This window comes from Petaurus breviceps, unplaced genomic scaffold (assembly GCF_028583685.1).
Source record: "Petaurus breviceps papuanus isolate PSGF00001 unplaced genomic scaffold, PetGlider_PUasm1.0 176, whole genome shotgun sequence".
Taxonomy (NCBI): Eukaryota; Metazoa; Chordata; class Mammalia; order Diprotodontia; family Petauridae; genus Petaurus; species Petaurus breviceps.
The window spans coordinates 32,096,215-32,122,064 of record NW_027185771.1 but is presented as its reverse complement, the minus strand read 5'-3'; the positions used below and the strand labels follow the sequence as shown (position 1 = coordinate 32,122,064).

Genomic DNA, 25,850 nt, shown 5'->3' with positions numbered 1-25,850 from the left:
GTGTTCCGGATAAAGGCCTTTCCACATTCATTACATTTGTGGGGTTTTTCTCCAGTATGAATTCTCTGATGGTAAGTAAGCTGTGTGCTTTGTCTGAAAGCCTTTCCACATTCATTACACAAGTGGGGTTTCTCTCCAGTATGAATCCTCTGATGTACGGTAAGCTGTGTGCTTCGTCTGAAGGCCTTTCCACATTCATTACACTTATGGGGTTTCTCTCCGGTATGAATTCGTTGATGTACATTAAGTTGTGTGCTACGTCTAAATGCTTTCCCACATTCATTGCATTTATGGGGTTTCTCTCCAGTATGAATTCTCTGGTGTTCAGTAAGGCCAGTTTTTTGACTGAAAGTCTTCCCACATTTGTTGCACTCAAAAGTTTTGTCTCCAGAATGGAGTCTATGGTTTTGAATAAGGTCTGTATTATAACTGAAGGATGTCTCACATTCATTGTACTTAGAAAGCTTCTTTGCTGAGGAGATTCTATTGCATTTAACTAGATGTGACTGTTCACTGGAACTCTTTCCATAGTCATCACATTTTGGGGGACTATTTCCTATAGGAACTGTCTGTTGAGGAAAAACGGCTGACTCCTGATCAAAGCTCTTGCCAAATTTATATTCATGGCTTCTTGCTTTACTGGAATTTGTCCTGTGAGTTAATTTTCCTTGCCTGGAATGTCCTTGTGACCTGATATCATATTCCCTGGCTTCTCCCAAAATGGGGCTCCAGGGATTATCCCATATGAACCTTTCCTTGGATGATTCTTCTATAAAAATGCCCAGCTTCCATGCTGATGCCTTGATTTCAGTTTGTTCAAGTTTCTCCCCATCTGAAAGAAATAAGACATAATTATCCTGTCCTCCTTGCTGAGAGGAAGAAAGCAGCTATAAATGATCCTATATTATCCAACAGGCATGAGCATCATGCTAACCAATAGGCCTTAAAATCAGGACCACCTGGCTTCAAGTTCCACCTCTAAATCCTCATCCTGGTAGTGTGATCATGGGCTAGGCACTTAACTTCTCAGGGACCCAGGCAACTCAGACTAGAAGCTGCCCAATAGGTGCAAGTCTACATTAATAGGAGGAGTTTCCTCACTAGGACTTAAAAAATAACAATAACAGAAACATCACTTAGATTTATATAGTTTTGAGGTTTGAAAAGTATTGTGATCTCACTAAATCCTAACAATAACCCTGAGGGGTAGGTGCAATTATTGTTCTCATTTTACAGATAAGTAATGAGGCTGAGAGAGGTCAACTCATAGTCATGTTCATTCGTTTTTAGTCATGTCTAACTCTGTGTCCCTATTTGGGGTTTTCTTGGCAGAGATATTGGAGTAGTTTGCCATTTCCTTCTCTAAGTCCTGGTCCAAAGACCTTTAAATATACTTTCTTATTTGTTCCTTACAACAGTTCTGTGAGTTAAGCAAGGCAGGCATTATTGCTCTTTACAGATGAGGAAATAAGCTAGTTCAGTGATTTGCCCAAGCATATGGGGTACTATAATCTAGTTTCTGATTCTGAGTCCAGGGTTCATGCCACTCTGAAACTGAAACCCTGAATGGTCAAGTGATGTGCCTACCACAGTCATAGCAGAGCTGTTACTGACTCCAAATCCAGTAATCTTTCAACCATTACCATAGTGCCATCCCATCTTTGATTTCCAAGTTCAAAAATACTAAAGGATGAGTTTTAAGTTAAATGAAAATTAAGCTACAATTTTATGCTTAAAGAATAGGTATAGGGACAGGATCTGTGATTTCACTGGTATAGGGAATTCCCAGATGAGTAACTTCCCTTTATTAGTGTACTGAATATAACTGCTTAGTAAAGCCAATCTTAAAAGACAAAAGAACACTTTTTTGAGGGATAATGAATAAGATGAAATTGAAATTTTAATAAAATGGAAAATATCAATTCTTGGACTGAATAAACACCCTGGGGTTAGCTTTTATAAATAATTCTTATTAAAATCCAAAAGACAGAAATTCTAACAAATCAGATAGCAAAAATGGAAACTGAGGCTATACCTGACATTTAACCCATTAATGATGACAATGTTTTTGGTAGCTAGGTGGCACAGTGGATAGACTGTCAGGCCTGGAGTCAGGAAAATATCCTGAGTTCAAATTTGACCTCAGACTTTTACTAGTTGTGTGACCCTGGGCAAGTCACTTAACCCTGTTTGCCTCAGTTTCCTCATCTGTAAAATGAACTGGAGAAGGAAATGGCAAACCACTCCAGTATCTTTGCCAAGAAAACCCCAAACTGGATCACAAAGAGTCAGACATGACTGAAAAACAACCAACAAGACAATATTTTATCTATTCATGTGGATAATTTAAAATATAAAAGATATATTTGCCAAGGCCAAAGCCAAATAACATGACAAGACTTTGTCTCCAATGACTGTTTTTTTTTTTGGCAGCAGGGCAGCTGGGGTTAAGTGACTTGCCCAAGGTCACACAGCCAGTAAGTGTTAAGTATCTGAGGCTGGATTTGAACTCAGGTCCTCCTGACTCTAGGGCTGGTGCTCTATTCACTGTACCACCTAACCACCCCACAATGATTTTTTTTAAAGCCCATGATATTGCATAGGAGAATGAGCAGATATTAAAGATGAAAAGATATTAAGCAATATTATGTTCTTAAAAAGCAAAAAAAGTCAAATTCCAAATTGTTATTGTGGCATGCCGTGTAATATTCAGAGTTTATAATTGCTATAATGTGCACAGGCAGTCATGATATCAGATGTTAATTTTTTTCATGTTCCCTTAGAGTACATATTCTTCCTGCTAAACTTAATTTGCAACAAAGATGAAGCTGAATTTATATTTCGATAAATGGAAAGAAATGTCTCAGTTTAAATAGTATCATTTTATAAAGTCTTGGCCATTTTACTTTTATTTTTAGAAACATACTTAATGTTTCTATGCTCACCAAAGTAAAAAACTTAAATCTTGTTTTTAGAAGCTGATTAATAATTCTGTATTTCTCGTTAATAAATGTTATGCATGCCAGTTTTTGACAGATTTTTATAAATAAGCGAAAGGTAATTGCCTTAACTACTGGCATGGTAATCTGGCACTTTAAAAAGCACGGAAATGCCTTGATCAAATTTAGTATGCAACAACTTGGGCCTTTAGGCATATCCACTTTCTTCCTGTTACACTGTCCCTCTGGAACCCCTGCTTCACTGTTAACAAACTCTTCTTCACTCTAAATCCCTTCATTTCATATTTTTTCTATCTTCTAGTTCCAAGAACTAGTCACTTTCTCTAGTACTGAGTTGTACTTCTCTGCACACTATGGGCCAGGAGGAGGGAGCCATTCTACTTGCTCTTTATTGCCACATGCACCCTTTTATTAACGTTATCACTCAGTAACTTCTTTGAATTTATTTTGTCTCTGTCATTTAGTCCAGATCTTACTAGTAATCTACCAGTCCCCATCTCCCTCACTTCACTGACAGGGAGTTTAGTTTGTGGATTTACTTGATTCTTCTTCTATTAGCACCTTGCTGCGTGCCGCCCGATCCCCCCTCCCCCATATACTACCACACTCTGCCTTCTAAATTCATCACCTCTTCCAGTTCCACTAGTTACATCTCTATTCCACCTCAGCAATCCATAGACAAAGTCAGATCTTAGATTTTACCATCATCCATTTACCATTACTACAACTATACTATTGCCATGATCTTAAACTTGGAAATTCCTCTCTGATCATAACCTCCTTTCCTTCTTCCTCTCTGACTGTGCCTCACACCTCCTAAATATTTCTTTGTTCTCCCTATCACCTTTAGTCTCTCCACCCCTTCCAGGTCTCCCTGTCCATCACTTTCATCTCAGTTAACCAGTAAAAATGTACACATCCTCCTCTATGTCAATCTCTTGTCCTTGGGTTTTATTGTTGCTCACATTTTGCCAATAAATGAATTGTCAGGAGAGGTGAGGTAGAAGAGTGATTGCTAGTGAAAAGGTAACCCATGGGCCTTTGCTTCTTCGAGGGGAGTTCCTTGGTCAACAATATTTTGAAGCTCTACCCCCATGACTGACCAACTAAACAGCAGCTTGCAAATCTCCCTGGTTTAACTCTACTCACCAGGAGAGAAGCCCCTTGGGACTTTTCTTTCTGACATCCATGGTGCTTCTCCTTGCTCCAACTGGTAGATAACATCTGGTTTGGAAATTGGAACTCCTTAAATATGGAGAAAAAATAGGAAATTTCTGAAAAGAACTCAGAATACTAGACCCTTCCTCTTCAGGAAAAAAAAAAACATGCCTAAGGAGTTGTACAAGGTTTCAAACTTAAGGTGATGCACTGAGGATCAATTTACAGAACAAGAGAGGTTAACATCCTGCTGTATGGTGCACTGGATGGACATTCAATTACAGGAACCATATTAGGGAGGGCACAGATGAAATAGGATGCATTCAAACAGTGGCAAGAAGTATAATGTGGATACTAGGGAGCATGCCATGAGGCTTGTTGACAAGTGAGGTTATCAGCCATGTAAAAGATGAATTAAGACATATTTGCCTTAGCCCCAAAGAACAGAACTAGGAAAGAAGAACCCTAGTAAAAAAACTTTTTAACAATTAAATTTACCCAAAAGTAAAATAGGCTGTCTCAAAAGGAAGTGGGTTTTCCTTCACTGGAAGTTTTCAACTGGAGGATGAATGACCACCTATGATGGATGTTGTAGAAGGGATTGCTATTCAGGTATGGATATTCTGAATATTACTATTCAGAAACAGTCTTAAGCACCTTCCAATTCTTTTTTTTTTTTTTGCTTTTTGGAGGGGCAAGGGCAGGGCAATTGGGGTTAAGTGACTTGCCCACAGTCACATGGCTAGTAAATGTTGTGTCTGAGGTCACATTTGAACTCAGGTCCTCCTGACTCCAGGGGTCAGTGTTCTATTCACTGTGCCACCTAGCTGTCCCTTGTACCTTCCAATTCTGAAACTGCACACATGCACACGTATGTGTGTGTGTTCCAGGGGATGGGGAAGTAAAGTGAGGATGGGAAGGTGTAATGGGAATGTAAATTTGGAAGATCTTCCCTGCCCCTAGGCTAAAGTGCACCTGAAGCCTGGGGTGGGAAGCTTGTTTTTCAGTAGATACTTTTTGATTGGCCAGTGGGTCAATAAGGTTGTTACATTCTCTGAGCCAGGAGAAGGCTATATAAGCCCTGATGTGTAGCTTTGTTTTGGGGCTCACTTTAAGAAGTGTTCTGTGATTTCATCTGGATTCTGGGAAGCCGTTGTCCAGGGCCCCCCGGCTTTGAAAAACCCAGATGTGGAAACCCAGATGTTGATTTGGTATGGATGTAATGGTTGGACAGTTTGGAAAACTGTCTACTTGATCTGTTTCTCTGTCTTGATAATTCTGTCTATGTATTCTGAAGTTCGGGGTGCTGACCTTTTTCCCCTGAACTAGGTAAACGATATATGTTTGACTGATTAAAGTAAGCTTGTTAACCCATTTTGAGTTGCTTTCCTTTAACAAAGCAGATCTAAGAACCTGTGGTGGCAGCGACCCTGGGGATGCCGGGGTGCTTGCTGCTACAGAAGGGTCATGGTAAAAGCTAAGATGACCTGTGGAAAAGATGCAGAATAAAAAAGAAAATGAGTACATTAACATTCTCCAGTTTAGAAGGATGGAAACATTTCATATTTTCAGGTATTTAGACTGGAACTTTTGGGGAGGATATCTGATCTAAGACATTAGAGAATGAGAAAAGTATAGTCTAAGAACACTATAATGAAGCTGCCCATTTCCAACTGAAGTAACGAATTAAGAACAATAAGTAGAAAACACTCTATTTATTAACTATAAAGGGATTATAAATTTCTGATCCCTGTTAGCAAACCAAAACCCAATTAAGCACATTAGGTACTTTTACACCTTTACCAACCAAAAACAAAAAGACACTCTGAAAGGTATATTCTGAGTTACAGAGAAAAGCCATTCTTACCCAGGGAAACAAGGTTCTTATAGTTCTCCAACATCACTTCCCTGTACAGGTCTTTCTGAGAAGGTTCCAGTTCTCGCCATTCTTCCTTAGTGAAGTCTACAGCTACATCCTTGAATGTTACTGATACCTGGAAATAGCAAGCACATTCCTACTTAACCAGGACTTATTATCTTTATATTGTGTCAGGAGTGGAAGAGTTTACCCTTACACATTGTTTACCCAAGTGAAGCCCAGGCATGTAAAAACTCTTTTCACAAAATTCCAAACCATACAAATTAATACAAATTAAAATAAACCATACAAAATTAATACAAATTATATTAAAATGCCAAAATTTAACACCAGTAATCACATTCCAAATATTAATTTCTAATTAGCTTCATTATGGCAGTCACCGTATTAGTATCTGAGTGAAACAATCTGATTAACCATCTCTTACAAGGCAACCTGAGAGTAAGAAAAGTTAAGCACCACAAACCACCTCTAACATCAGACCCTTGATGAAGATGGCCCAGAACTCTGGGCCTAAGAGCCTTGGAACAACAATGACCCTCAAATCACCAGAACTGGTTCCAGCTCAGCCCCTACAGCCATTAATGAGGAGAGAAATCATTGCGGAGAGAGGCCCCCACCTTCCTTATCACCACCACCACCACCAACAACCACTGACAACTTACCACCAACAGATAGATGGGCACAGGAGCCCTGGGAGAGGCAGTAGCCTGTAAACCACTGGCCTTACATCCAGCCCAGCCATCTCTTGTGGTGAAGGGCTCAGTCCTTCCCACCAATTGTCAACCAACTGTCACACACAAGGCAGACAAGCCAGCCAAGTTGAAGCAACTACAACAGGCATTTCTCACAGGAGGAAATACAAGCTACAAACAACCATATATATCCAATAATAATAGTAAGAGAAATGCAAGCTAAAATAAATCTCAGGTTGTACCTCAACCGCATCAAATTGGCAAGGATGACAGAAAGGAAAATAAATGTTGGAAGGCTTTATGGAAACTAGGAACAATAATACACAATCGGGAAAACAGTGAATTGACCCAACTATTCTAAAAAGCTCTTTGGAACTAAATCTGAAGTGTCACTAAATTGCGCATTCTTTTTGACCCAGTGATATCACCAGAAGGGCCATCTCTTTGGGTGAGACATGAAGGAAGGAGGAGATATTAGGGGAAGAAGAGGAAGCTCTTGGCAAAACGGCCTTAATTTTTTTTTTTTGGTGAAGTATGAGGCAAAGTCTTTAGCTGAGAGGTTAGGTAGAAGGGATACTGTAGGAGGATTATGGAGGGACAAAAAAGGTTTGAAATAGCTGTTGTGTTGAATTACAGAGGTGTAAAGGATTGCTTTGCTAAATGGAGGAGCCAGTTGAGATCATCTAACAAAAATTTCTAATGGACCTAACAAGCAGTCTTGTGATTTTCTCTAGCTCTGTCCCATAGAACAAAACAGGAGTAAAGGGGGTGGAAGGAATCTAAGGTCAGTGTTTAGCAAGGAGTTTTCAGTAATAAGAAAAGAGTAAGAGAATGAAGTATACAGAGAATAGAATAGAGCTGGACCGATCCACCCAGGCACTGAGATGGGGTGGGAGAATAGTGTAGTCCTATAAAAACTGTGGCAGAAATGTTTGTTATAACTCAAAATGAGCTGAGGCTGGCAAGAAAAGCTAATGATAAAAGGAGATTTTTTTGGTTGTGGAGCTTGCAAATTCAACAAAGTTTTATTTTAAGAAAAGAGAGGGCCAAAGAAGGGATAGGACCTTTTGCTTGGAATGGATGGGATATATGACAAGTGACAATGGAAAGCAAAGCTATTCAACTTGTATTTTATTTTCTCTACAAAAGAAAATAAGCTGAGTTTTCTTGCAAAAATCATCTTTGCTTTAATCCTGACTGGTATGGCAGAGATGAGACATCGTTATATAGAATATGACATACTTTTCACATGATAGTCTTTGTCATGAACTTGAAGGAATTTTTCTTTGTGATTTTGAAGGTTGATAAACATAGATATAGATACCTATCTCTATCTATATACTCACACATATTATACATACGGTGAAAATTGAATTTTAAACTTCTTAGGGTTCTATAGAATCTTTTTTATTTAGAGATATATGAAAATATATAAAAATTATATTATCCCAATTGTGTAAGGGAGAAAATTTTTTCAATGGTTTCAGGTCTGACTTAAGAACTCAAGAATTATTTTTTTTCAAGTATAAAAATAATGGTAAATAATAATAACAGCTAGCATTAGAGGGAGCTTTAAAGTCTGTACATATGATCTTTACAACAACCCCATGAGGTAGTTACTACTACTATTATCCCCATTTTACAGATGAGGAAACCGAAATGAAGTGACTTGGTCAGGGTCACACAGCTAGTAAATATATGAAGCTGGATTTGGTCTTCTTAACTTCAAGTCCAAAACTCTTACCCACTTTGGCACCTAGCTGTTTATAATGTTTTGGCATTTAACACTCTTCACAATATTAATCCAAGTTACCCATCCCAGATATTTCACATTTCTCCTCTTCACATATTATACAGTGATGTCAGTGATAACTGACAGTGGCTCAGAAATCATAACTGCCAATTCTTTTAGGATTCAAGCATATGGCTTATCTGAGTTAGGTGTGACTTGAAGTAATCAAAGGCATCAAGGTGTTCTATTATCATTATTCCTTATTTACCCTGGGTATCAACTTCATTTTAATCATTTACCATTTATAGAATCTATATTTTTATTCTCTCAAATCTATACAGTAAGCCCCCAAACATCTCTCAAACTCCAGTCTTTTGTAATCAATCGAATGAACGGCTCTGCTGGATGTCACACTGATACATCAAACTGAATAGTTCTAAGCACAAAATTCATTATCTTTTCTCCTAAACCACCCTCATCCAAATATCCCTATTCCAGTCAAAGGTACTATTCCAATCACCAAGGTTCCAAATCTCTAGCCATTCCCCACACATTCAATCAATACTGTACTAACCCAGCATCTTTCCTAACTGTCTCCTTCTTCAGCCTGCATCTGGCTACAGTGAACAGCTTGTGATGCAGTTTGGCTAGGATGTAGAGCTACTGATAGAGGCTTTACAGATAACTATAGAGGAAAAGTCCTTTGTACTAATTAGAAATATTCTTTTCCTTAAAGGAAGCAATGAGAAGTATATTATTCTTGACATTATCCCTATAGAATGCTTCTTCCAATTAACTCAACTATTGAATCAGTTGGGCAAATGAAGAATTTCCAAACCTTTTCTCAATAAATTGTTATTTTCCCCTCCCTTTAAAGATAATCACTTGAAGGAGAGGCTATTCATGGGCTCTCTCCACATAGCTAAAGAACTGCTAAATGACTTGAAAGTCCAAAGGTTATTCCCCCTCAGTAAGAAACAGAGATACTTGCTAGCAAGAATAAATATATACCTGAATTAGCAGAATATTAAATAAATCACTAGTAAGGCCATAAGTAAGTCAGCAGTGGTCTGTCTTTGGCTAGGAGTGATTTTTTCTTTTCCCACTCTGGTTGGACAATGGAAGGAAAATCATTCTACTCTAGGTAGAACCGTCCCCCATAACAGCAACTCCAGAAGGAACGTTATGTTTAAGAATCCCTGTGCCTGCTTTGTCCTTTGGTAAGATCTCTTCTTCGCTTTTCTATTAAAAAATATTAGCACAAAGTGGAAGAGAAGTGGGTCTGCAGGATTCTTACTTGAAATATATTTTATTACCAATCATCAAACTAGACATTACATAAGTATTGTACCAATAGATTTCTTTATGCTTTTTTCATTTGTCTATATGTTTTACTATTTGAATGATTTTAATTAGGAAATAATTTGTTTTAAAATAAGAAAACACATACATATCCACACCTGTATAAATACACACATATACCCTTTGTAAAATCTTGGTTATATTAAAATACTTCAGTGATCACTTGTCATTCACTTTACATTGCTAAGGTTGAATGAATCCCAACCTTGGTACTTGCCACCAAAAAAGCTATGAGCCAAAGACAGGGAGTACTATATAGAAATTCCTCCCAGATATCCTGAGCCAGAGGGCAGATCTTGATGTCTCTCTAAACACTTAGGCCCAGTCTTTGAAAACAAAAACCTGGAATTGGCAAAGTTAAAATTTAACTTTGGCCTCCAACTTCCTGAGCTCCATATTAATCTATTAAGCACAACATAACCCGTGTGAGGAAGAGAGACCCCTTTCTTCACATAAGTAAAAGCCCCAAGGCCCAGACCTTTGCTTTCTTTATGGACCTACTTCCCAGTTGCTGGTGCTTATACCACTAGACTCTGTAGTGTGCCCAAAGCCAGAGATCCTTGCAGGCCTGGAGGAGCACACCCCCTTATTAGAACTACCCAAGTCCTACACTACCACGTTCTCATCCATTTGAGAGTAAGTACCTGCCCAGTTTTATCTTTAAATATCAATCAAATAAATCTGGCAATGAGGGAGAATGAGCATTTAGTAAGTGCCTACCCTGATCCAGGTACTGTGCTAACTGCTTTAGAAATACCATTTTGTTTGATGCTCACACCAACCCCAATTATCCTCATTTTACAGTTCAGGAACCCAAGGCAGACAGAAGTGAGGTGACTTGCCTAGGGTCACACAGCTTTTAAGTATTTAAGACTTTTCTGGAAATCAGGTCTTCCTGACTCCAGGTCTAGGATTCTATACACTGTGCCCCCTGACTTTCATTTTTCTTGTGTGGTCACTAACTTACCACAAAAGTCACTCATTTTGAAAGTATTTCCTGCCAAAGATGAGTGTGAACAAGAGAGCTTGATCACCTTTTTTAAACTTCAATTTAACAGTAGAAAGACTAGTTAGGAGACTACAGAAATAGGTGATGAGGGCCAGAGTTAAGAAAACAGGATAGTAGCACCATTGAGTAGAGACAAGGTGAGGATACAAAAAATTTTATGGAAATAAAATCAGTATAAGTTAGCTTTGTTCAATGATAATTTTTTTGTGTGTGTATGTCTTCTCTCACCAATATGACTCTTTGAAGGCAAAGAATGGGTTCTTAGAATTCTTAGGTTTATTTTCCTGAAAACATTTAGCTCAAAATAAGCAAATGGTAGGTATGGCTAAAAGATGATAGTACGATCTGACATTTAGTTAGTACTTTAAATTTTACAAAATATTATATATTAACTCATTTGATCACCAAGTAGGTCAGAAGGTGAGGAGATATAAGGGCTTGGCAACTCTCAAAGACCACCTACTAAGTTATAAAGAGGATCAGTTTTTCAAGGAAGAAAGGAAACAAACATTTATTAAGTACTTGTTTTGTATCAGAAAGTACCCATATAGATAAAATTACAGCTTTTTGATAAACAGCTAGGCCCTATTAGTGTAAATGACGAATACCCCAAAGCTGTCCCATGTATACAGATCTGTACTATTCAAAGTTATAATTATGTAAGATATGGTAATTGGTTCCAGCACAATGGAAATATGCAATGTGAATCTGAATGATGTGACCACTTCAGGGGTTTTTATTATTTGAACTAATGGGGTGAGCCAAGTACTATAAGCACTAAAGATAGTATAATCCCCATTTTACAAATGGGAAAACATAATAAAAAATGTTAAATGAAGCCTGTGTTAAGGCTAGGTCTTTGCTCACTCTAAATTCAGCCCTCTTTCTGCTCTACTACAATGATTTAAAGAATAACCAACCGTTATGTATAGAGGAGGGGGCTACTGAGGAAGGACACTAAATGAGATGATGGCGATTTTCTACAGAGATCCATAGTTTAGTGGGAAGAGTACAGAACAAGAGACTGAGAAGCCGATTCCAAATCCTGAGGCCATCACTTCCTATCAAGGGTCCAAATACGAGGGTTGTACGAGATAATCTCTTTATGTTCCTTCCAACTCTCATACTCTAATAACTACTTCATTTGCCAGAATATGCTACCGTCTTAGGGAGAGCAATTAGGGTTCAGGTCTCTGCAAAGAATTTGGATGGGCAGGAACGACTGGGGGGAGCAGAATGAAAAGCATCCATACTCTAAGAACTGACATAACATTTCAGGAGAGGAAAAATCCCCAACTTACCTGGGACCTGGCTGTTGGGAGCCCAGAGATCATTCCCTCCTCTTCTTCCACCATGCTCTGTCTTGGAAGAAGGACAGAGCCTTGAGAAGGCATAGCTAGGAGAGAAGAAAGTAGTTAGGAGGGAAAATATTCTTGATTTTCAGTACCCAAATTAACTAAGCTATACATCCCTTCATGTTAGGTGGGTATATCACAAGCTCCTTACATGAGAGGTTGTTGATAACTCAGGAACAGCCTCAGACACTTCTGGGATCAGAGAAGAAACTCAGACTTTACATGGAAGCCTTACTTTATAGTCACAACAAGCTCCAGGGGTCACAGCTCGCCCTGGGAATCAGAACACATGGGTTGAATTCATTGCCTTGCCCCTTCTGTGATGTGGCATAGACTCTGCATCTCAATCAACATGCCCCCAACAGAATTCATTATCTTTCCTCCCAAACCTCTTCTAAATGTCCTTATTTCTATCACAGGCACCACAATCTTTCCAGTCTTCTGGGTTCACAAGTTTGGCGTCATCCTTGACTGCTCACATCCTATCAGTTACCACACTGTTGTTTTTACATCCATCCCCTTCTCATGACTCACACAGTCACCACTCTGAGTTGAAGATTTTCGTCACCTTTCATCTGAACTATGGAAATTTGCTCCTAGCTGGTCTCCCAGGTTCATGTCTCTCCCTAACTATACAACATGCCAAAGTGGTTCTGGCTTGATTTTGCCCAATTCAAATCATGTCACTTCCCTATTTAATAAACTCCATTTTATTATAGAGTCCTTACTTTTCCAGGAACAAAAAATAAACTACTGTTTGGTTTTAAAAGCTCTTCACAACCTTGTGTTAAACAACCTCTCCAGCTTTATTGCTCCCTTTCCTATACTCCATGATCTAGCAAAACTAGTCTTTCTCAACCTCTCCACCTACCCTCAAATGCATCTCCAGCACTAGCATCTCTCTTCTGAGATGTCCCTCATGCCTATAAAGCACTACTCCCTCCTTGCCTCTATCTCACACTCTTTCTTCAAATTCAGATTATGCATCACTTTCTTCATAAATTCTTTCCCAATCCCCTTGAACTGCCAGTGCCCTACCTCTCTAAACTACCTTCTGTTTATTCTGCATACACTCATAGAAGCACATGTTGTTTTCTCCAAACATAATGTAAGCTCCTTGAGAGCAGGAGCTTTCTAATTTTTATCATTGTTCCTGGCACACAGTAAGTAGGTCCATTCACTTCCCTGGGCATCAGTTTCCTCATCCATATAAAGAGATGACCTCTAAGGTCCCTTCTAGTGCTAAATCTATGACCCTATATGATGTTGTAGACAAACGGTAAAAATAAAGGTCTTTAGGGTGGCCAGGTGGTGCAGTGAATAGAGCACTGGCTCTGGAGTCAGGAGGACCTGAGTTCAAATCCAACCTCAGACACTTAACTCTTACTAGCCTTGTGACCTTAGGCAAATTCACTTAACCCCAATTGCCCTGCCTTCCCCCTCCAAAAATAAATAAATAAATAAATAAAGGTCCTCAAAGGAAATGTGGTCCAGTTGGAAAACAATAGACATAATAACAGCTATTATTTTTACATATACTATATACATACTCATATACACACATAACATAGTGTTTCGTGATTTGCAAAGTGCTTTACAAATATGATTTCATTTTATCCTTAAAACAGCTCCCTGGGAGAGAGTTGCTATTATTATCCCCATCTTACAGATAAGGAACTGAGGCAAACAAGAGGTTACATGATTTGATGGTGAGTACAAGGCTAAGTTAGTGTCTGAAGCAGTATTTGTACTCAAGTTGTTCCTAATTCCAAAGTCAATACTCTTTCTTAACTCAGGGTAGCACACACAAGTGTCTCCAATTATATCTGAGAACAATTGCCTAAGTCTTCACCCCACTTAGAAATATGGTTTCTCTCTGGGTTAAGGCTCAGTCACCCACATGCCTCGGAGTCAGGAAGACCTGGTCTCAAATCTCACTTCCCAATCTCAATTCTCAACTCTCAATCTCCCAGGTGACCTTGGGCAAGTTGCTTGACCTCTATGAGTCTCAATTTCCTACCCCGTGTTTCCCCGATAATAAGACACCGTCTTATTAAGTTTTTTGGACAGAAAAACACCAGAGGGCTTATTTTCAGGGGAGGGCTTATTTTAATGAACATTGACAGCAATTTTAATAAACAGGTAAATGTGAACAAAAAAATGTATCTTTATTCAATAATGAATTCAATAAAGAACAGGATGACTCGCTCACTGCTGCAGCTCTGATTGGATGCAGCTCGGAGCTCAGCCTGCCTTTGGGGGGGGAGGGACGGTGCATACAGAGGGTACCGTAATGTAGCATGGGGATCACCTTCACTACAGTAGCAATCTCAATAGGGCTTATTTTCGGGGGAGGGCTTATTTTCGAGGAATCTTACACAGTAAGGGGAAGGCTTATTTTCGGGATAGGTCTTATTATCGGGGAAACACGGTAGCTTGGGGGCCTCTGAAGTCCCTTCCATCTGTGGATGGACTCCCCCCCACCCGCAGCCTCTCACAAGCCCTGCAGGGGAGGCTACCCTTAAGCACAAACATACTCGGTCTCAGGATCTCTAAACTGGAAAGGCTCAAGGCCCCACCCTGCCCCCCACCTCGTCCTTTCCCCCCTCTGCCAGACCCTGCTGGCACACTCTGACCCAGACAGAGACACAAATACACACTGATGCCCCCCTCCCCCCATCCTCGCCTTTTCCCTTTCCCCTGGGCTCTGCAGGGCATGCTCATCATGCTCATACAAGGACAGAGATGGTCGGACACTGAACCACGAAGACACACAGACACACCCCCCCACGCCCCTGTGGGCACGCTGTAGTTACACAGCAGCACGCTTCCCCAGGCCCTGCAGGGCACGCCGCTCAGACACTTGACATAGGCCCGTTGGGGCACGCTCAGGCACACATGCATACACATACACACACTCTCCCTACGCCCACAACGCACGTAGGTATTAAACACTCTCCCGCAGGGCACGCAGCTCACACGCGAGGGCACACGCCCTTACACACCCTTTACTTCTCCCACAGGCCCTGCAGGGCACGTCTGTGCACTGACACAGCCACTCTCCCCGCAGGGCCCGCTGGGGTGACACACACAAGCGCTCTTTCCCAGGCCCTGCGGGGCACGGGCACGCTCTCACACTCGCCGGGCCCCTTCCCTCCCCGGTCTCCTCGGGCCGCCGCCCTCCAGCCCGGCAGAGACCGGTGGTTCGCTCGCTCGCTCACCCATCCTCCTGGCTGGTGGTAGCGTCGGGAGCTAGAACAAAGGGCCGAAGAGAGCCCACTCCCACGCGGGCCTGCGGGGGGGTGGTCGGCTCTGCCACGTTCCGCAGTGATGCTGCGGGATCCAAGAGCCGCGGGTACCCGCCGCACCGCTTAAGTACAGGGCTTGGGAGATGGAATCCCGAGAAAGAAATGGGTCGCGATGCTAAGGATTCTGGGGAGTGTAGTTCTGTGGCTCCTCGTATGTCACGTGTCCCGCTAGTCAAGGAATAAGTGGGCGCCGATAATCCTCGGATGGACTCCCCCCTTTGTTTTGGGCGTCGCGGATGAAGACTGCTTTCTGGCCGCTAGCTGACTCCACGTACTCATGCCCTTGGCTCCATCCTGTCCCTTCTCCTTCCTTTAGAAAGAGTTGTGTTCGTTCGTTGCCCGCCCCGTTTACCCTCGTTCCTTTGCCAAACTTTCGCCATCTGACTTCTGACCTCAGCATTTCATTGAAACTGCTCACTCCAAGATCACCAGGGCCTCTTACTTGTTCAGTTAGATGGACTGACAAAGCTCTCTCAGTTTAGCCCCCAACTCCTCCTAGTCCCGGATCTCGAGGCATGCTTGGTTCAATACTGTTGACCACGCCCTCTACCTGGATTCTCTCACCCTCTTGACCTTTGTGATGCGCTCTTCTGTTTATACATTTATGGCTCCTTAATCGCCTTCTTGGTCCTTCAGGCCCCTAAACTAAGCACGAGTGTTTCCAATGCTTTCTCCTTCTTTCTCCACCTTGGTGATCCCATCTGCTCCAACTGCGTTCTCTCTTTCTCTCTAGCTCTACCCTCTACTGTGAATTGCCTGGCATGTCCAGTGCCTGATAGATAACACTTGTCCCAAGTACCTTCCAAACTGAATTCCATAATCTTCCTCTCTAAAACTGCTCCTCCTCCAAGTGTCCATCTCTATTTATCCTCCCAGTAACTCAGATTTGAAACCCTGAAGTCATCTGAATCTTGTAGGGTGGCTGCCCACACAGGTTCTTAGGTTTCTAAAGGAAAGCAACTCAAAATGGGTTAACAATCTTGCTTTAATCAATCAAACATATCATTAACCTAGTTCAGAGGAAAAAGGTCAGTACCCCAAACTTCAGAGTATACATACAGAAACATTTCAAGCAGACAGGCTTCCAAACTGTCCAACCATTACATCCATACCAAATCACAGTTACCAGAGAGGGAAGCATCAACATCTGGGTTTTTCAAAGCTGGGGTGCTCTCATTGACTGCCCAGAGTCTTGTGGTCAAATCATATAACACTTCTCAAAGTGAACCTCAAAACAAAGCCTCACATCAGGGATTATATAGCCTTCTCCTGGCTCAGAGAATGTAACAACCCTCTTGACTCACTGCCCAATCACAAAGCACCAAGTTGTGGGTGTTCCTGGAAAACAAGCCTTCCACCACAGGCTCCAGGTGCATTTAACCTAGGGGCAGGAAGATCTTAAAAAAAAAATTTTTTTTGAAGCAATCGGGGTTAAGTAACTTGCTCAAGGTTACAAGGCCAGGTGTTTCTGGGTGGGTGCTAAGTGTCTGAGCCCGGATTCCATCCCCAGGTCATCCCGTCTCTGGAGCCTGTGCTTTTACTCGCTGCACTACCTGGCCGCCCCAGATCTTAAAAATTTACATTCCTATAACAGTGGCTTGCTCTGAGAGATCTTGACACTGGGTGCCACTAGTAGGAGATCATCAATATGCTGAACCAGAGAGGTGTCCGTGAAAGTGTTGGAAGTCAAGTCCTGTTGCAAGATGTGAGAGAACACAGTAGGACTTTCTACATATCCTTGAGACAAATGAGTCCACTTCTCCTGTGTATTCTCCTGGGTGAAGGCGAACGGGTACTGACTGTCTGGGTAAATGGAGATGCTAAAAAGAAAAAAAAAAGCTGAGCAAAGCTCTATCGAAGTAAAACAGGTAGCCTCATAAGGGATTGAGAAAATGATGGTAGCAGGATTGGGCACTATTGGTATATACTACTTGGTATAACATAAGCATGAATATCTTGTAAGTTAAGTGGTAAATAGGTTTACCATCAGGGCCTGGCACAGATTTCTTGACAGGGAGAATAGGAGTGTTAAAAGGGGATTTACATGGAACAATAATACCTTTATTCTCAGAGTCATTAATGGTTATGATACCTTCAATGGCCTTTGTGGACAAAGTATATTGAGGAATGGGTGGTGGGGAACCTCCTTAGTCTTTTTTTTTTTAAATTTTATAAGCAATTAGAGCTAAGTGACTTGCCCAGGGTCACATAGTAAGTGTCTGAGGCCATATTTGAACTCAGGTCCTCCTGACTCCAGGGCTAGTTCTCTCTCTACCTCCCTTAGACTTGATGGTGACAGGGACAGTGGATTTTAACAATCCTACATCTGACGATGAATTCACCCACAGAAAGTCTGGGATGTAGACAGAATCCCTGGGCTGTTGTCAGGAGTCTCTTAGGCAATCATAACCAATACAGGGAGCAAAGAGGAGTCCTCAGGAAGTTGCAAAGACAGAGATCCACTGTGGTGGCAGGAAATGGTGGTTAGCCAATTTGAGGATACCATGTTCATGCTGAAGATTGGGGTCTTCCAGGGCCCCCTCTTTTTCTATATACTTCTTCCTTCTACATCTTCCAGCAAGATGGCTCTTTATGCAACAATAAAAGTGTTGTACCCAAACCCAAGTCACATGCCACCTGATTTGGAGCCCACCATTAAGTCCCTTTATATTTGTCTTTGTCTCTATCCTAAACCCTGTAACTACTTGTAACAGCTTTAAAGGCATAGTTCTGGGTAAAAGCGAATCACCCAAGGCATAGTCCCCTGCTCCCTTTTCTTTCCCTAAAATTAGGACTTCCCTAAATCAGTAAGCCTTGAAGTAGCATTTTGTACAAGGGTCATGGTGCATATCTGTACAGAGATCATGGGGCACAAGTCTATCTCATGTAAGAGACCACCCTGTTCTAGGATGCTGACCAAGCAAGGTCCCCACCCAGAACACTGACCAAGCAGAGTCCCCCACACCCTTCACCCAGAACATGACCCTGGCCTGTTCTATGACCCCAGCCTGTTCTGGGGAATTCCATTCCCCCTTTGCCCTTCACCCTGTACCCTCCACCCTGTTCTAGGAGGGACCCCTGTCACAAGGAAGGCAGCGCCCTTGTACCCTTGCAGCATGTTTCCCAAATTAGCTCTGAACTATAGACCCAACCAATGGCTGTTCTTGGCTTCTGTACATCATTGCTTATGCTAGCTCCCCTCCCTAATTGTGGTTTTTGTGTTTTTTTTTTTCCTTTATAAGTATTGTCTGTACCCCAATTCGGGGCTGCCTGATTTGAGTGTATGCTCCAGGCAGTTGCATGCTTGATCAATAAATTCACACCCAAATTTACCTTGAACCCAGGTCTCAGCCTCGCTCTTATTCTCTGCTCAACAAAAGCACTTGTGCAGCCACTAATGCCCTGATACAGCATGAATGGCAGCTAGAGCTGCTTGGGCAGGGGCCAAGATTGTTTGAGGTTTTGACTTAGGTTTCTCCTTTTTATCTCTCCTTTCATAAGCCTATTGAGCAATGCTTTAAGCTCACCAATGCCCTTTTCCTGCCAACCAGGGCAACTCTTAAGAAAATATTTTCATATCTCTGGTATCACTTGAATAACAAAGACCTAATTAATAATTCTCTCATCTCTTGGATGGAATGAATCTAAACCTGCATACCACTTTGCAAACTTACACAGCTCATCATAAAAGAAGTTAGACGTTTCATTTTCTTCCTGGACAGTTTCTTGGAACTTATTCTAATTTTGGGGGCAGACAGCAGAAGCTTCCATGAGCCTAATCAAAGATTCCCTAGTATGCTGTAGCCTGGTGTAGTTGCCTGGAATTTTAGGGTTCCAATGAGGGTCTTGTAGCAGCCAATTAAGAATACCCTTAAGACCAGCAGATACTCCTGCTGTTGGGGCTTGTCTATTTGCAGCCTAATAATGACAGATTTTTTCCCAACAGGGGAACCAGATCTCCATTAAATCAGTAACATCTCCCCACATAATGTTATAGTCTCAAAAATATGGCATGAAATTGGGTTGTAACAGCCCTGGGATCCTCATAAAATTTAGCAGTGGCTCCCCTCCATGAGGAGAAGTCAAAGGGACTGAAAGATTGGTGATTAAATATGTTTAATAGAATATCCGGGTTAGTTTTATCAGAAATGGAATTGGCCATGAAACCTAGTCATTGGACTCTTCAGTACTAGTGGGAATGGACTAGGCACCACAAGAGATTTATTTCTTTGGAGTCTGACACCGCCCCCCCCCCTCCCCTTTTCCCTGGTCTAATGAGTCTCCTGCAAGATCTTGTTCCTGCTCCAATCTCTGAACTCCTCCCTTGGTCAAGCTCTCCATTCTTTTTTTGGAGGGGGGAGGGCAGGGCAATTGAGGTTAAGTGACTTGCCCAAGGTCACATGGCTAGTAAGTGTTAAGTGTCTGAGGCCGCCTGTGCTCTGGACATTCTGCAGCTTGTCTCTCTAGGCAAGACTAGGGCCATCACCCAGGTGAAGTACATCCTGCCCTCCCAGCCCCAGAAGCATCTGACCCCAAAGATGCAGCTGTTGGGGGCAGTTAGAGGGGTTGGTGAGGCCCCCATGGCCTTTGCCCTGCCATAAGGAACTACAACCAATGGGAAGGTCCTGGCACCAGCCACCCCAGTCCCTGGGATTCCGATTTTGCAGCCAATGCCCTCTGTTGCAACCTCCAAAGCACAGTCAATATCTCCAGTGTAGATCCAGCCCTTGGCAGATCCTACTCAGCTGCTGCCTGGGAGGGTCCTGGTGCCCTTGGCAGCACCTAGCATGGCCGTACTATGTCGGGGAGGCCAGACAGCCTCTGCCCTTGGTGAGCCCATCCTTCTCTATTCCAGTAGCAGAAATGTATTAGCTCTGTAATCTTAGGTAAGTGTAATGGGAATGCAAATTTGGAAGATCTTCCCTGCCCCTAGGCTAAAGTGCACCAGAAGCCTGGGGAGGGAGGCTTGTTTTTCAGTAGATACTTCTTGATTGGCCATGGGTCAATAAGGTTGTTACATTCTCTGAGCCAGGAGAAGGCTATATAAGCCCTGATGTGTAGCTTTGTTTTGGGGACTCACTTTGAGAAGTGTTCTGTGATTTGATCTGAAATCTGGGAAGCCGTTGTTGAGAGTCCCCCGGCTTTGAAAAACCCAGATGTTGACTGGGTATGGATGTAATGGTTGGACAGTTTGGAAATCTGTCTACTTGATCTGTTTCTGTCTTGATAATTCTGCCTGTATGCTTTTAAGTTCGGGGTGCTGACCTTTTTCCCCTGAACAAGGTAAACGATATATGTCTGACTGATTAAAGTAAGCTTGTTAACCCATTTTGAGTTGCTTTCCTTTAACAAAGCAGATCCAAGAACCTGTGGTAGCTGCAAACCCTGAGGACGCTTGGGGTGCTTGCCGCTACAGTAAGTTATCTCTGTTTGCCCCAGTTTTCTGAATTGTAAAGAGAAAAATAATAATGGTATCCACCTCTTAAGGCTGTTACAATATCAAAATAATATAATGCCTGTAAAGTGCTTAACACAGTGACTGGCATATGCTAAGTGCTACATCATTATTTTTTCTTTAATTGAACACAATTGTTCCATGCTTGATAACTCTAAAGAGGTAATAAGATCAATGATTTTTATAAGTTGACAATTGGGGAATGCAATTGATATCAGCTGAAATTTATTGTTTGTGTTATTATATTTCTAAATTCCCTTACATTGTGAAATTTGAGAGACCATCAAAACAGAAATGTTGTTAGAAGGAAACCTTTTTAATCTGGATGTTGTTGTATATGTTTTACAGTTATGGGAACTGTGAGAAAAAGTTTATTGCGTTGTTTGAACCTACCGTAGTACTGCATGGTTGGGAAACTAGACCATCTTCTATGTGCTGTTTAGAGACCTTTAACCAAGGACCTATGCTATGCTGACCAGAAACTCAGATCCAAAGATTGATACAAGACGTTTTCTCACATCTATCAACCCATATGTCTTCCCAAGATCCTGGATGAGGGCTGAGTATACCTTCCCCTTCTGTTTTGTGCCCAACCACCAGGGCCCTGTTTTGTCATTTTCTCCCTCTACATCCTTGTGTACCCTCTCTTTTCTGTTTGGAGCAAACAGTGGCTAGGAGTAATACCTGGGAAACACTTCTTCAATTGGACCCCTCACAGAATTGACCTCCTGGGATAAAAATGCATGTTCTGGTCCAACTGGCCAGCTTGGCTTATACCTACTTCTCCTTCACTGGCCAGAAGGGTAGGGGTTCTTTCAGACCCCCCTCCCTTTGGCCAAAAGGAGGAAAATATCAAGATGTTAGGAGACACCCTGTTTTCCAGGGCTAAGGCCCAGCACAGGCTATGCCCTGTGTTTGGTGTCATGGCCATCCTTTGTGCTCCCCCTCTGGATGATCTCAGCCACAGCAAAATCACAGAATTGTTTCATATAATTATTGTATTGCTTTGACTGGTACCAGGTGTTCTCTGAGCTCAGACAAGCACCTGTTGTATCCATGATTTGGTCATGAAGCCTGCTACGAATCAAACTTGTCACATTGTTGCTGTTACCCCTCAGTATACATACTGAGATCTTTCATACTGCCTTGGGTCCTCTCCTCCCACCCCTGCTAGGGGCAGGACTTCAGCAAATGTCCTTCCTTGCAAGCCATTTCCCTCACTTTGAAATTAAACTTCTGTTTGATTCCGGACTCTCCTGTCTCCAGCCTGTTCTGTTCAGCTCCTGCCACCCACAGGTTAGAGGCTGGTTCTTGTCTGGTTGATAGTTGCATCAGGTTGCCTTTCTTGGAAGGGAAAGACACTTGTAGCAGGTCCCACATGTTCAAAGGAGATCTAATCTCCTGTTACAACAGGAGGGGAGTAAGACCGAAGAGTAGAAGGAGGAAAGAAGCCAGTGTAGCAGCAGGCCTAGCAACACGAAGTGGCAGTGATAGTGATGCTAGTTGAAAAAGACTGGAGAGGAACAGGCAGGACAAGATATAAAGAAGAAATCCTTTTATGGGGTTTTGGGCACAGTCTATCAGATAATGTGGCCCAGAAAAACCAATATTACATCTGACATGAATGAGGACTTTCAATGGCTAGCCTTAATTTCTTCAATTTGTAATAATGAAAAGTGCCATATTGGGTCTGAAACAGATCATTAGCTGAATCTTTTGCAGTTTTAGACCAAATTTCACATAGTCCATTAGTGCATTTTTGTTCATTCCTGGTTGAACTGGAGCTTTCCCTGGACCCAGGATATACTTTTTTTTCCAGGGGGTTCCTTTGGAATGCTACTACCAGATCCCATTGTTCCCTTAAGGGAGCTTCCCCAAGAGTGTGGATGCTAGAGAAGGAAATGGCAAACCCCTCCAGTATCTTTGCCAAGAAAACCCCAAATGGAGTCACAAAGAGTTGGACACTACTCAACAACAACAACAAAAATGTGCCAAACACTGTGCTAAGTGCAGGAGATGTAAAAAGAGGCAAAAGACATTCCCTGCCCTTAAGGAACTTACAATCCAATGGAAGCTATAAGGTGATCTTGGGGGCAAGGGATGAGTATACAAGTGTGGGTAGGGAAGGATTTTTCCCAATAGCATTTGCAGATCTGTTGCTCTGAGTTTCCAGGTTGAGATAATATCTTCACTAAGGGGTTACTACCCAATGCAGAAGGGGGAAGTTTGAGAATTTGCACAGTAGCACAAGGGCCTGGAGGGAGGAATGTTGGGTTCTAATGGGTGAGGAGTGGGCATAGTTGGTTTCTAGATAAGTACTATGATTGGCTTTTGTGGCATGGGTGAGGAGCAATCCATCTTCCTATCTTTGATCAGTGGATTACTTGAAGTCACATAGCCGTTACTATAGAACCCATTCATGGTCTGTGTTCTATTCCATTCAGTCAGCTATGTCCCGTTGAATCCCTAGTCTTTAAGAAATTTCTTTATAACCTTGATCATTTCAAACTTTCCTTCTACCTTGATGCTTTAACATACACCTATCCCTTTCCTGTAGACAACATATCTCATGCAGCCCTTCCCTCTGTAGGGCTATACACCTATTACATTCTCACCGATACATTTTATTTATTTTTAATTTACGGAATAAAACAAGCATTTACATAACATAGTAAAATAAAAAAGACTATTGCACATGAAACTGCAAATCCATTATGTACAACTTGTTATTCCTTTCAAGTATACAACAAAATTATGGAAATGTTTTCCTTTTTTTCTCCCCTCACCCCAAGATGGCCACCATTAGACACAAATACACACATATGCACACAAACATACACACATATGTAAGTATGTATATAATTATTCTAAGCATCTATTTATCAGTACTTTCTCTGGATGCAGATAGTGTCTTCATAGTCCTTTATAATTAATCTGGGTATTTATAAGTCAAAATAACTTATTTGCTCAAAATAGTTCTTAAAACAATATTGCTGTTACTGTAGACAATATTCTCTTGGTTCTGCTTATTTTATTCTTCATTATTTTGTGTAAGGCTCTCCATGTTTTTCTAAAATAATTGAACTCATCATTTCTTTATAGAACAGTGCTATTCTATCACAATCATATACCATGACTTATTTAGTCATTCCCCAATTGTTGGGCAACTCTGCAGTCTCCTGTTCTTTGTCACCACAAAGAACTGCTATAAACACTTTAAATCATATAGGTTCTTTTTCTTTTTCCCTAATCATCTTTGGAAATAGACCTAATAGTGGTATTGCTGGGTCAAAGGGTAGAGGTATTTTAATAACTCTTTTGGTGTAATTACAGATTGTTCTCCAAAATGATTGGATTAGTTCACAGTTCTACTAACCATGAATTAGTGTCCCAATTTTTCCACATCCTCTCCAACATTTGTCATTTTCCCCTTCAATTATATAAGCCAATCTGGTAGGTGTAAAATCTTATCTCAAGGTTGTCTTAATTTGCATTTCTCTAATCAATAATGATTTAGAGCGTTTTTTTTCATATGACTATAAATTGTTTTGATTTCTTCATCAGAAACTGCCTGTTCATATCCTTTGACCATTTATTGATTGGGGAATGACTTATATTCTTATGGATTTGACAAAGTTCTTTATATATTTTAGATATGAGATCTTAATCTGAGAAATTCTCTACAAATTCTACCTCCCCTCAATTTTCTGCTTTCCTTCTGATCTTGGCTACATTTGTTTTATTTGTAGAAAAACATTTTTTAATTTAATGTAATCAAAATTATTCATTTTATACCTGATTTGCTCTCTCTTGTTTATTCATAAATTGTTCACCTATCCGTAAGTCTGATAAGCAATATGTTCTATGTTCTTCTAATTTTCTTGTAATCTCTCTTTACATCTAGGTCATGTATCCATTTTGACCTTAATATTGGTATATGCCAAGTTTTTGCTATACTGCATTCAGTTTTCTAGTTGTCCCAACACTTTTTTTTTTTACCAAATAATGAATTCTTACCCTCAAATCTTAAGTCTTTACACATGTCAAATACAAGGTTATTATATTTATTTGCTGCTGTAAATTGTATATCTACTCCGTTCCATTGATCTATTTCTTAGTACCAGATAGTTTTGATAATTACTTTTGATGATCAATAATACATTTTAACAGGGAAATAACATATGCACACACACACACACACACACAGACTTATATACATACAGAGGCAGCCTTAGAAGAAAAGGCACTAGCTGTTGGTGGTGAGGAAAGGAGAGAAAGACCAGGAAAGTCCTCCAGGAGGTGAAGCTTGAGCAGATCCTTGAAAGGAAGTAGGTGAATCTGAGTCAGAAGTTAGGAGGGAGAACATTCCAATGCAAACATAGTAACAAAATTGGCTTTGGTTTGTTTTCCCTTCTGAAATTTTTGTTTTCTTCCATGTATTTTTAATGTTTTATTGATGCTATTCATTCTTTTTTCTTTGTATAACTGTCATTGCTGACTGAGAGAAATTATTATTTTCTCTTATATTAATAACCAGTTATTAGGATTAATGTTTTCCCTACCTATTTCCTTATTTAGGGACCAGCCCCTGTAGGTCATTCAGCCAGTCTCTGAAGGATATTGCTTATAGATGAGATCGCCCAAATCCCCTAGGTACGTGCTTCTTGATCTTGGACAGGAACCCACCCAACTAGAAGACCTTTACAAACACAATCCAGTCTAGGTGAGTTCTTGCTCTTAGCAGATAAGCCTCTGTCCTTGGTACTTTCCATTAGAACTTAGGGTGACCAAGCTTATGAAAGAGACAACCAACCAAAGCAGCCTGGGTAGAGATGGATTCTTTTGATCTCCATGGGTTTTGTCTTTGGTTGTCGAGAGACACCAATGATCATCAGTTTATTTATTATTAGCTAGCTTAATTAATAAGTTGATTATTA

At 41.1% G+C, this 25,850-nt stretch overlaps 1 protein-coding gene across 2 annotated transcripts in view; it reads right to left on the bottom strand.

Annotated features, from left to right (window-relative positions):
• Window positions 1–15,574, bottom strand: part of LOC138159473 (zinc finger protein 135-like) — a 26,932-nt gene extending 11,358 nt beyond the window's left edge. Inside the window, exons 1-6 of one of the 2 annotated variants that reach the window (XM_069085840.1) lie at window positions 15,372–15,574; window positions 12,302–12,423; window positions 12,097–12,191; window positions 5,986–6,112; window positions 4,110–4,205; window positions 18–832 (exon numbers count right to left, since the gene is read on the bottom strand). In XM_069085840.1, the coding sequence (XP_068941941.1) occupies window positions 18–832; window positions 4,110–4,205; window positions 5,986–6,112; window positions 12,097–12,189 (1,131 nt within the window). In that variant the 5' untranslated portion in view covers window positions 12,190–12,191; window positions 12,302–12,423; window positions 15,372–15,574. The remainder of the gene's footprint in view (window positions 1–17; window positions 833–4,109; window positions 4,206–5,985; window positions 6,113–12,096; window positions 12,192–12,301; window positions 12,424–15,371) is intronic. The other variant, XM_069085839.1, reaches the window with a different exon arrangement.
• Window positions 15,575–25,850: the final 10,276 nt, after the last annotated feature.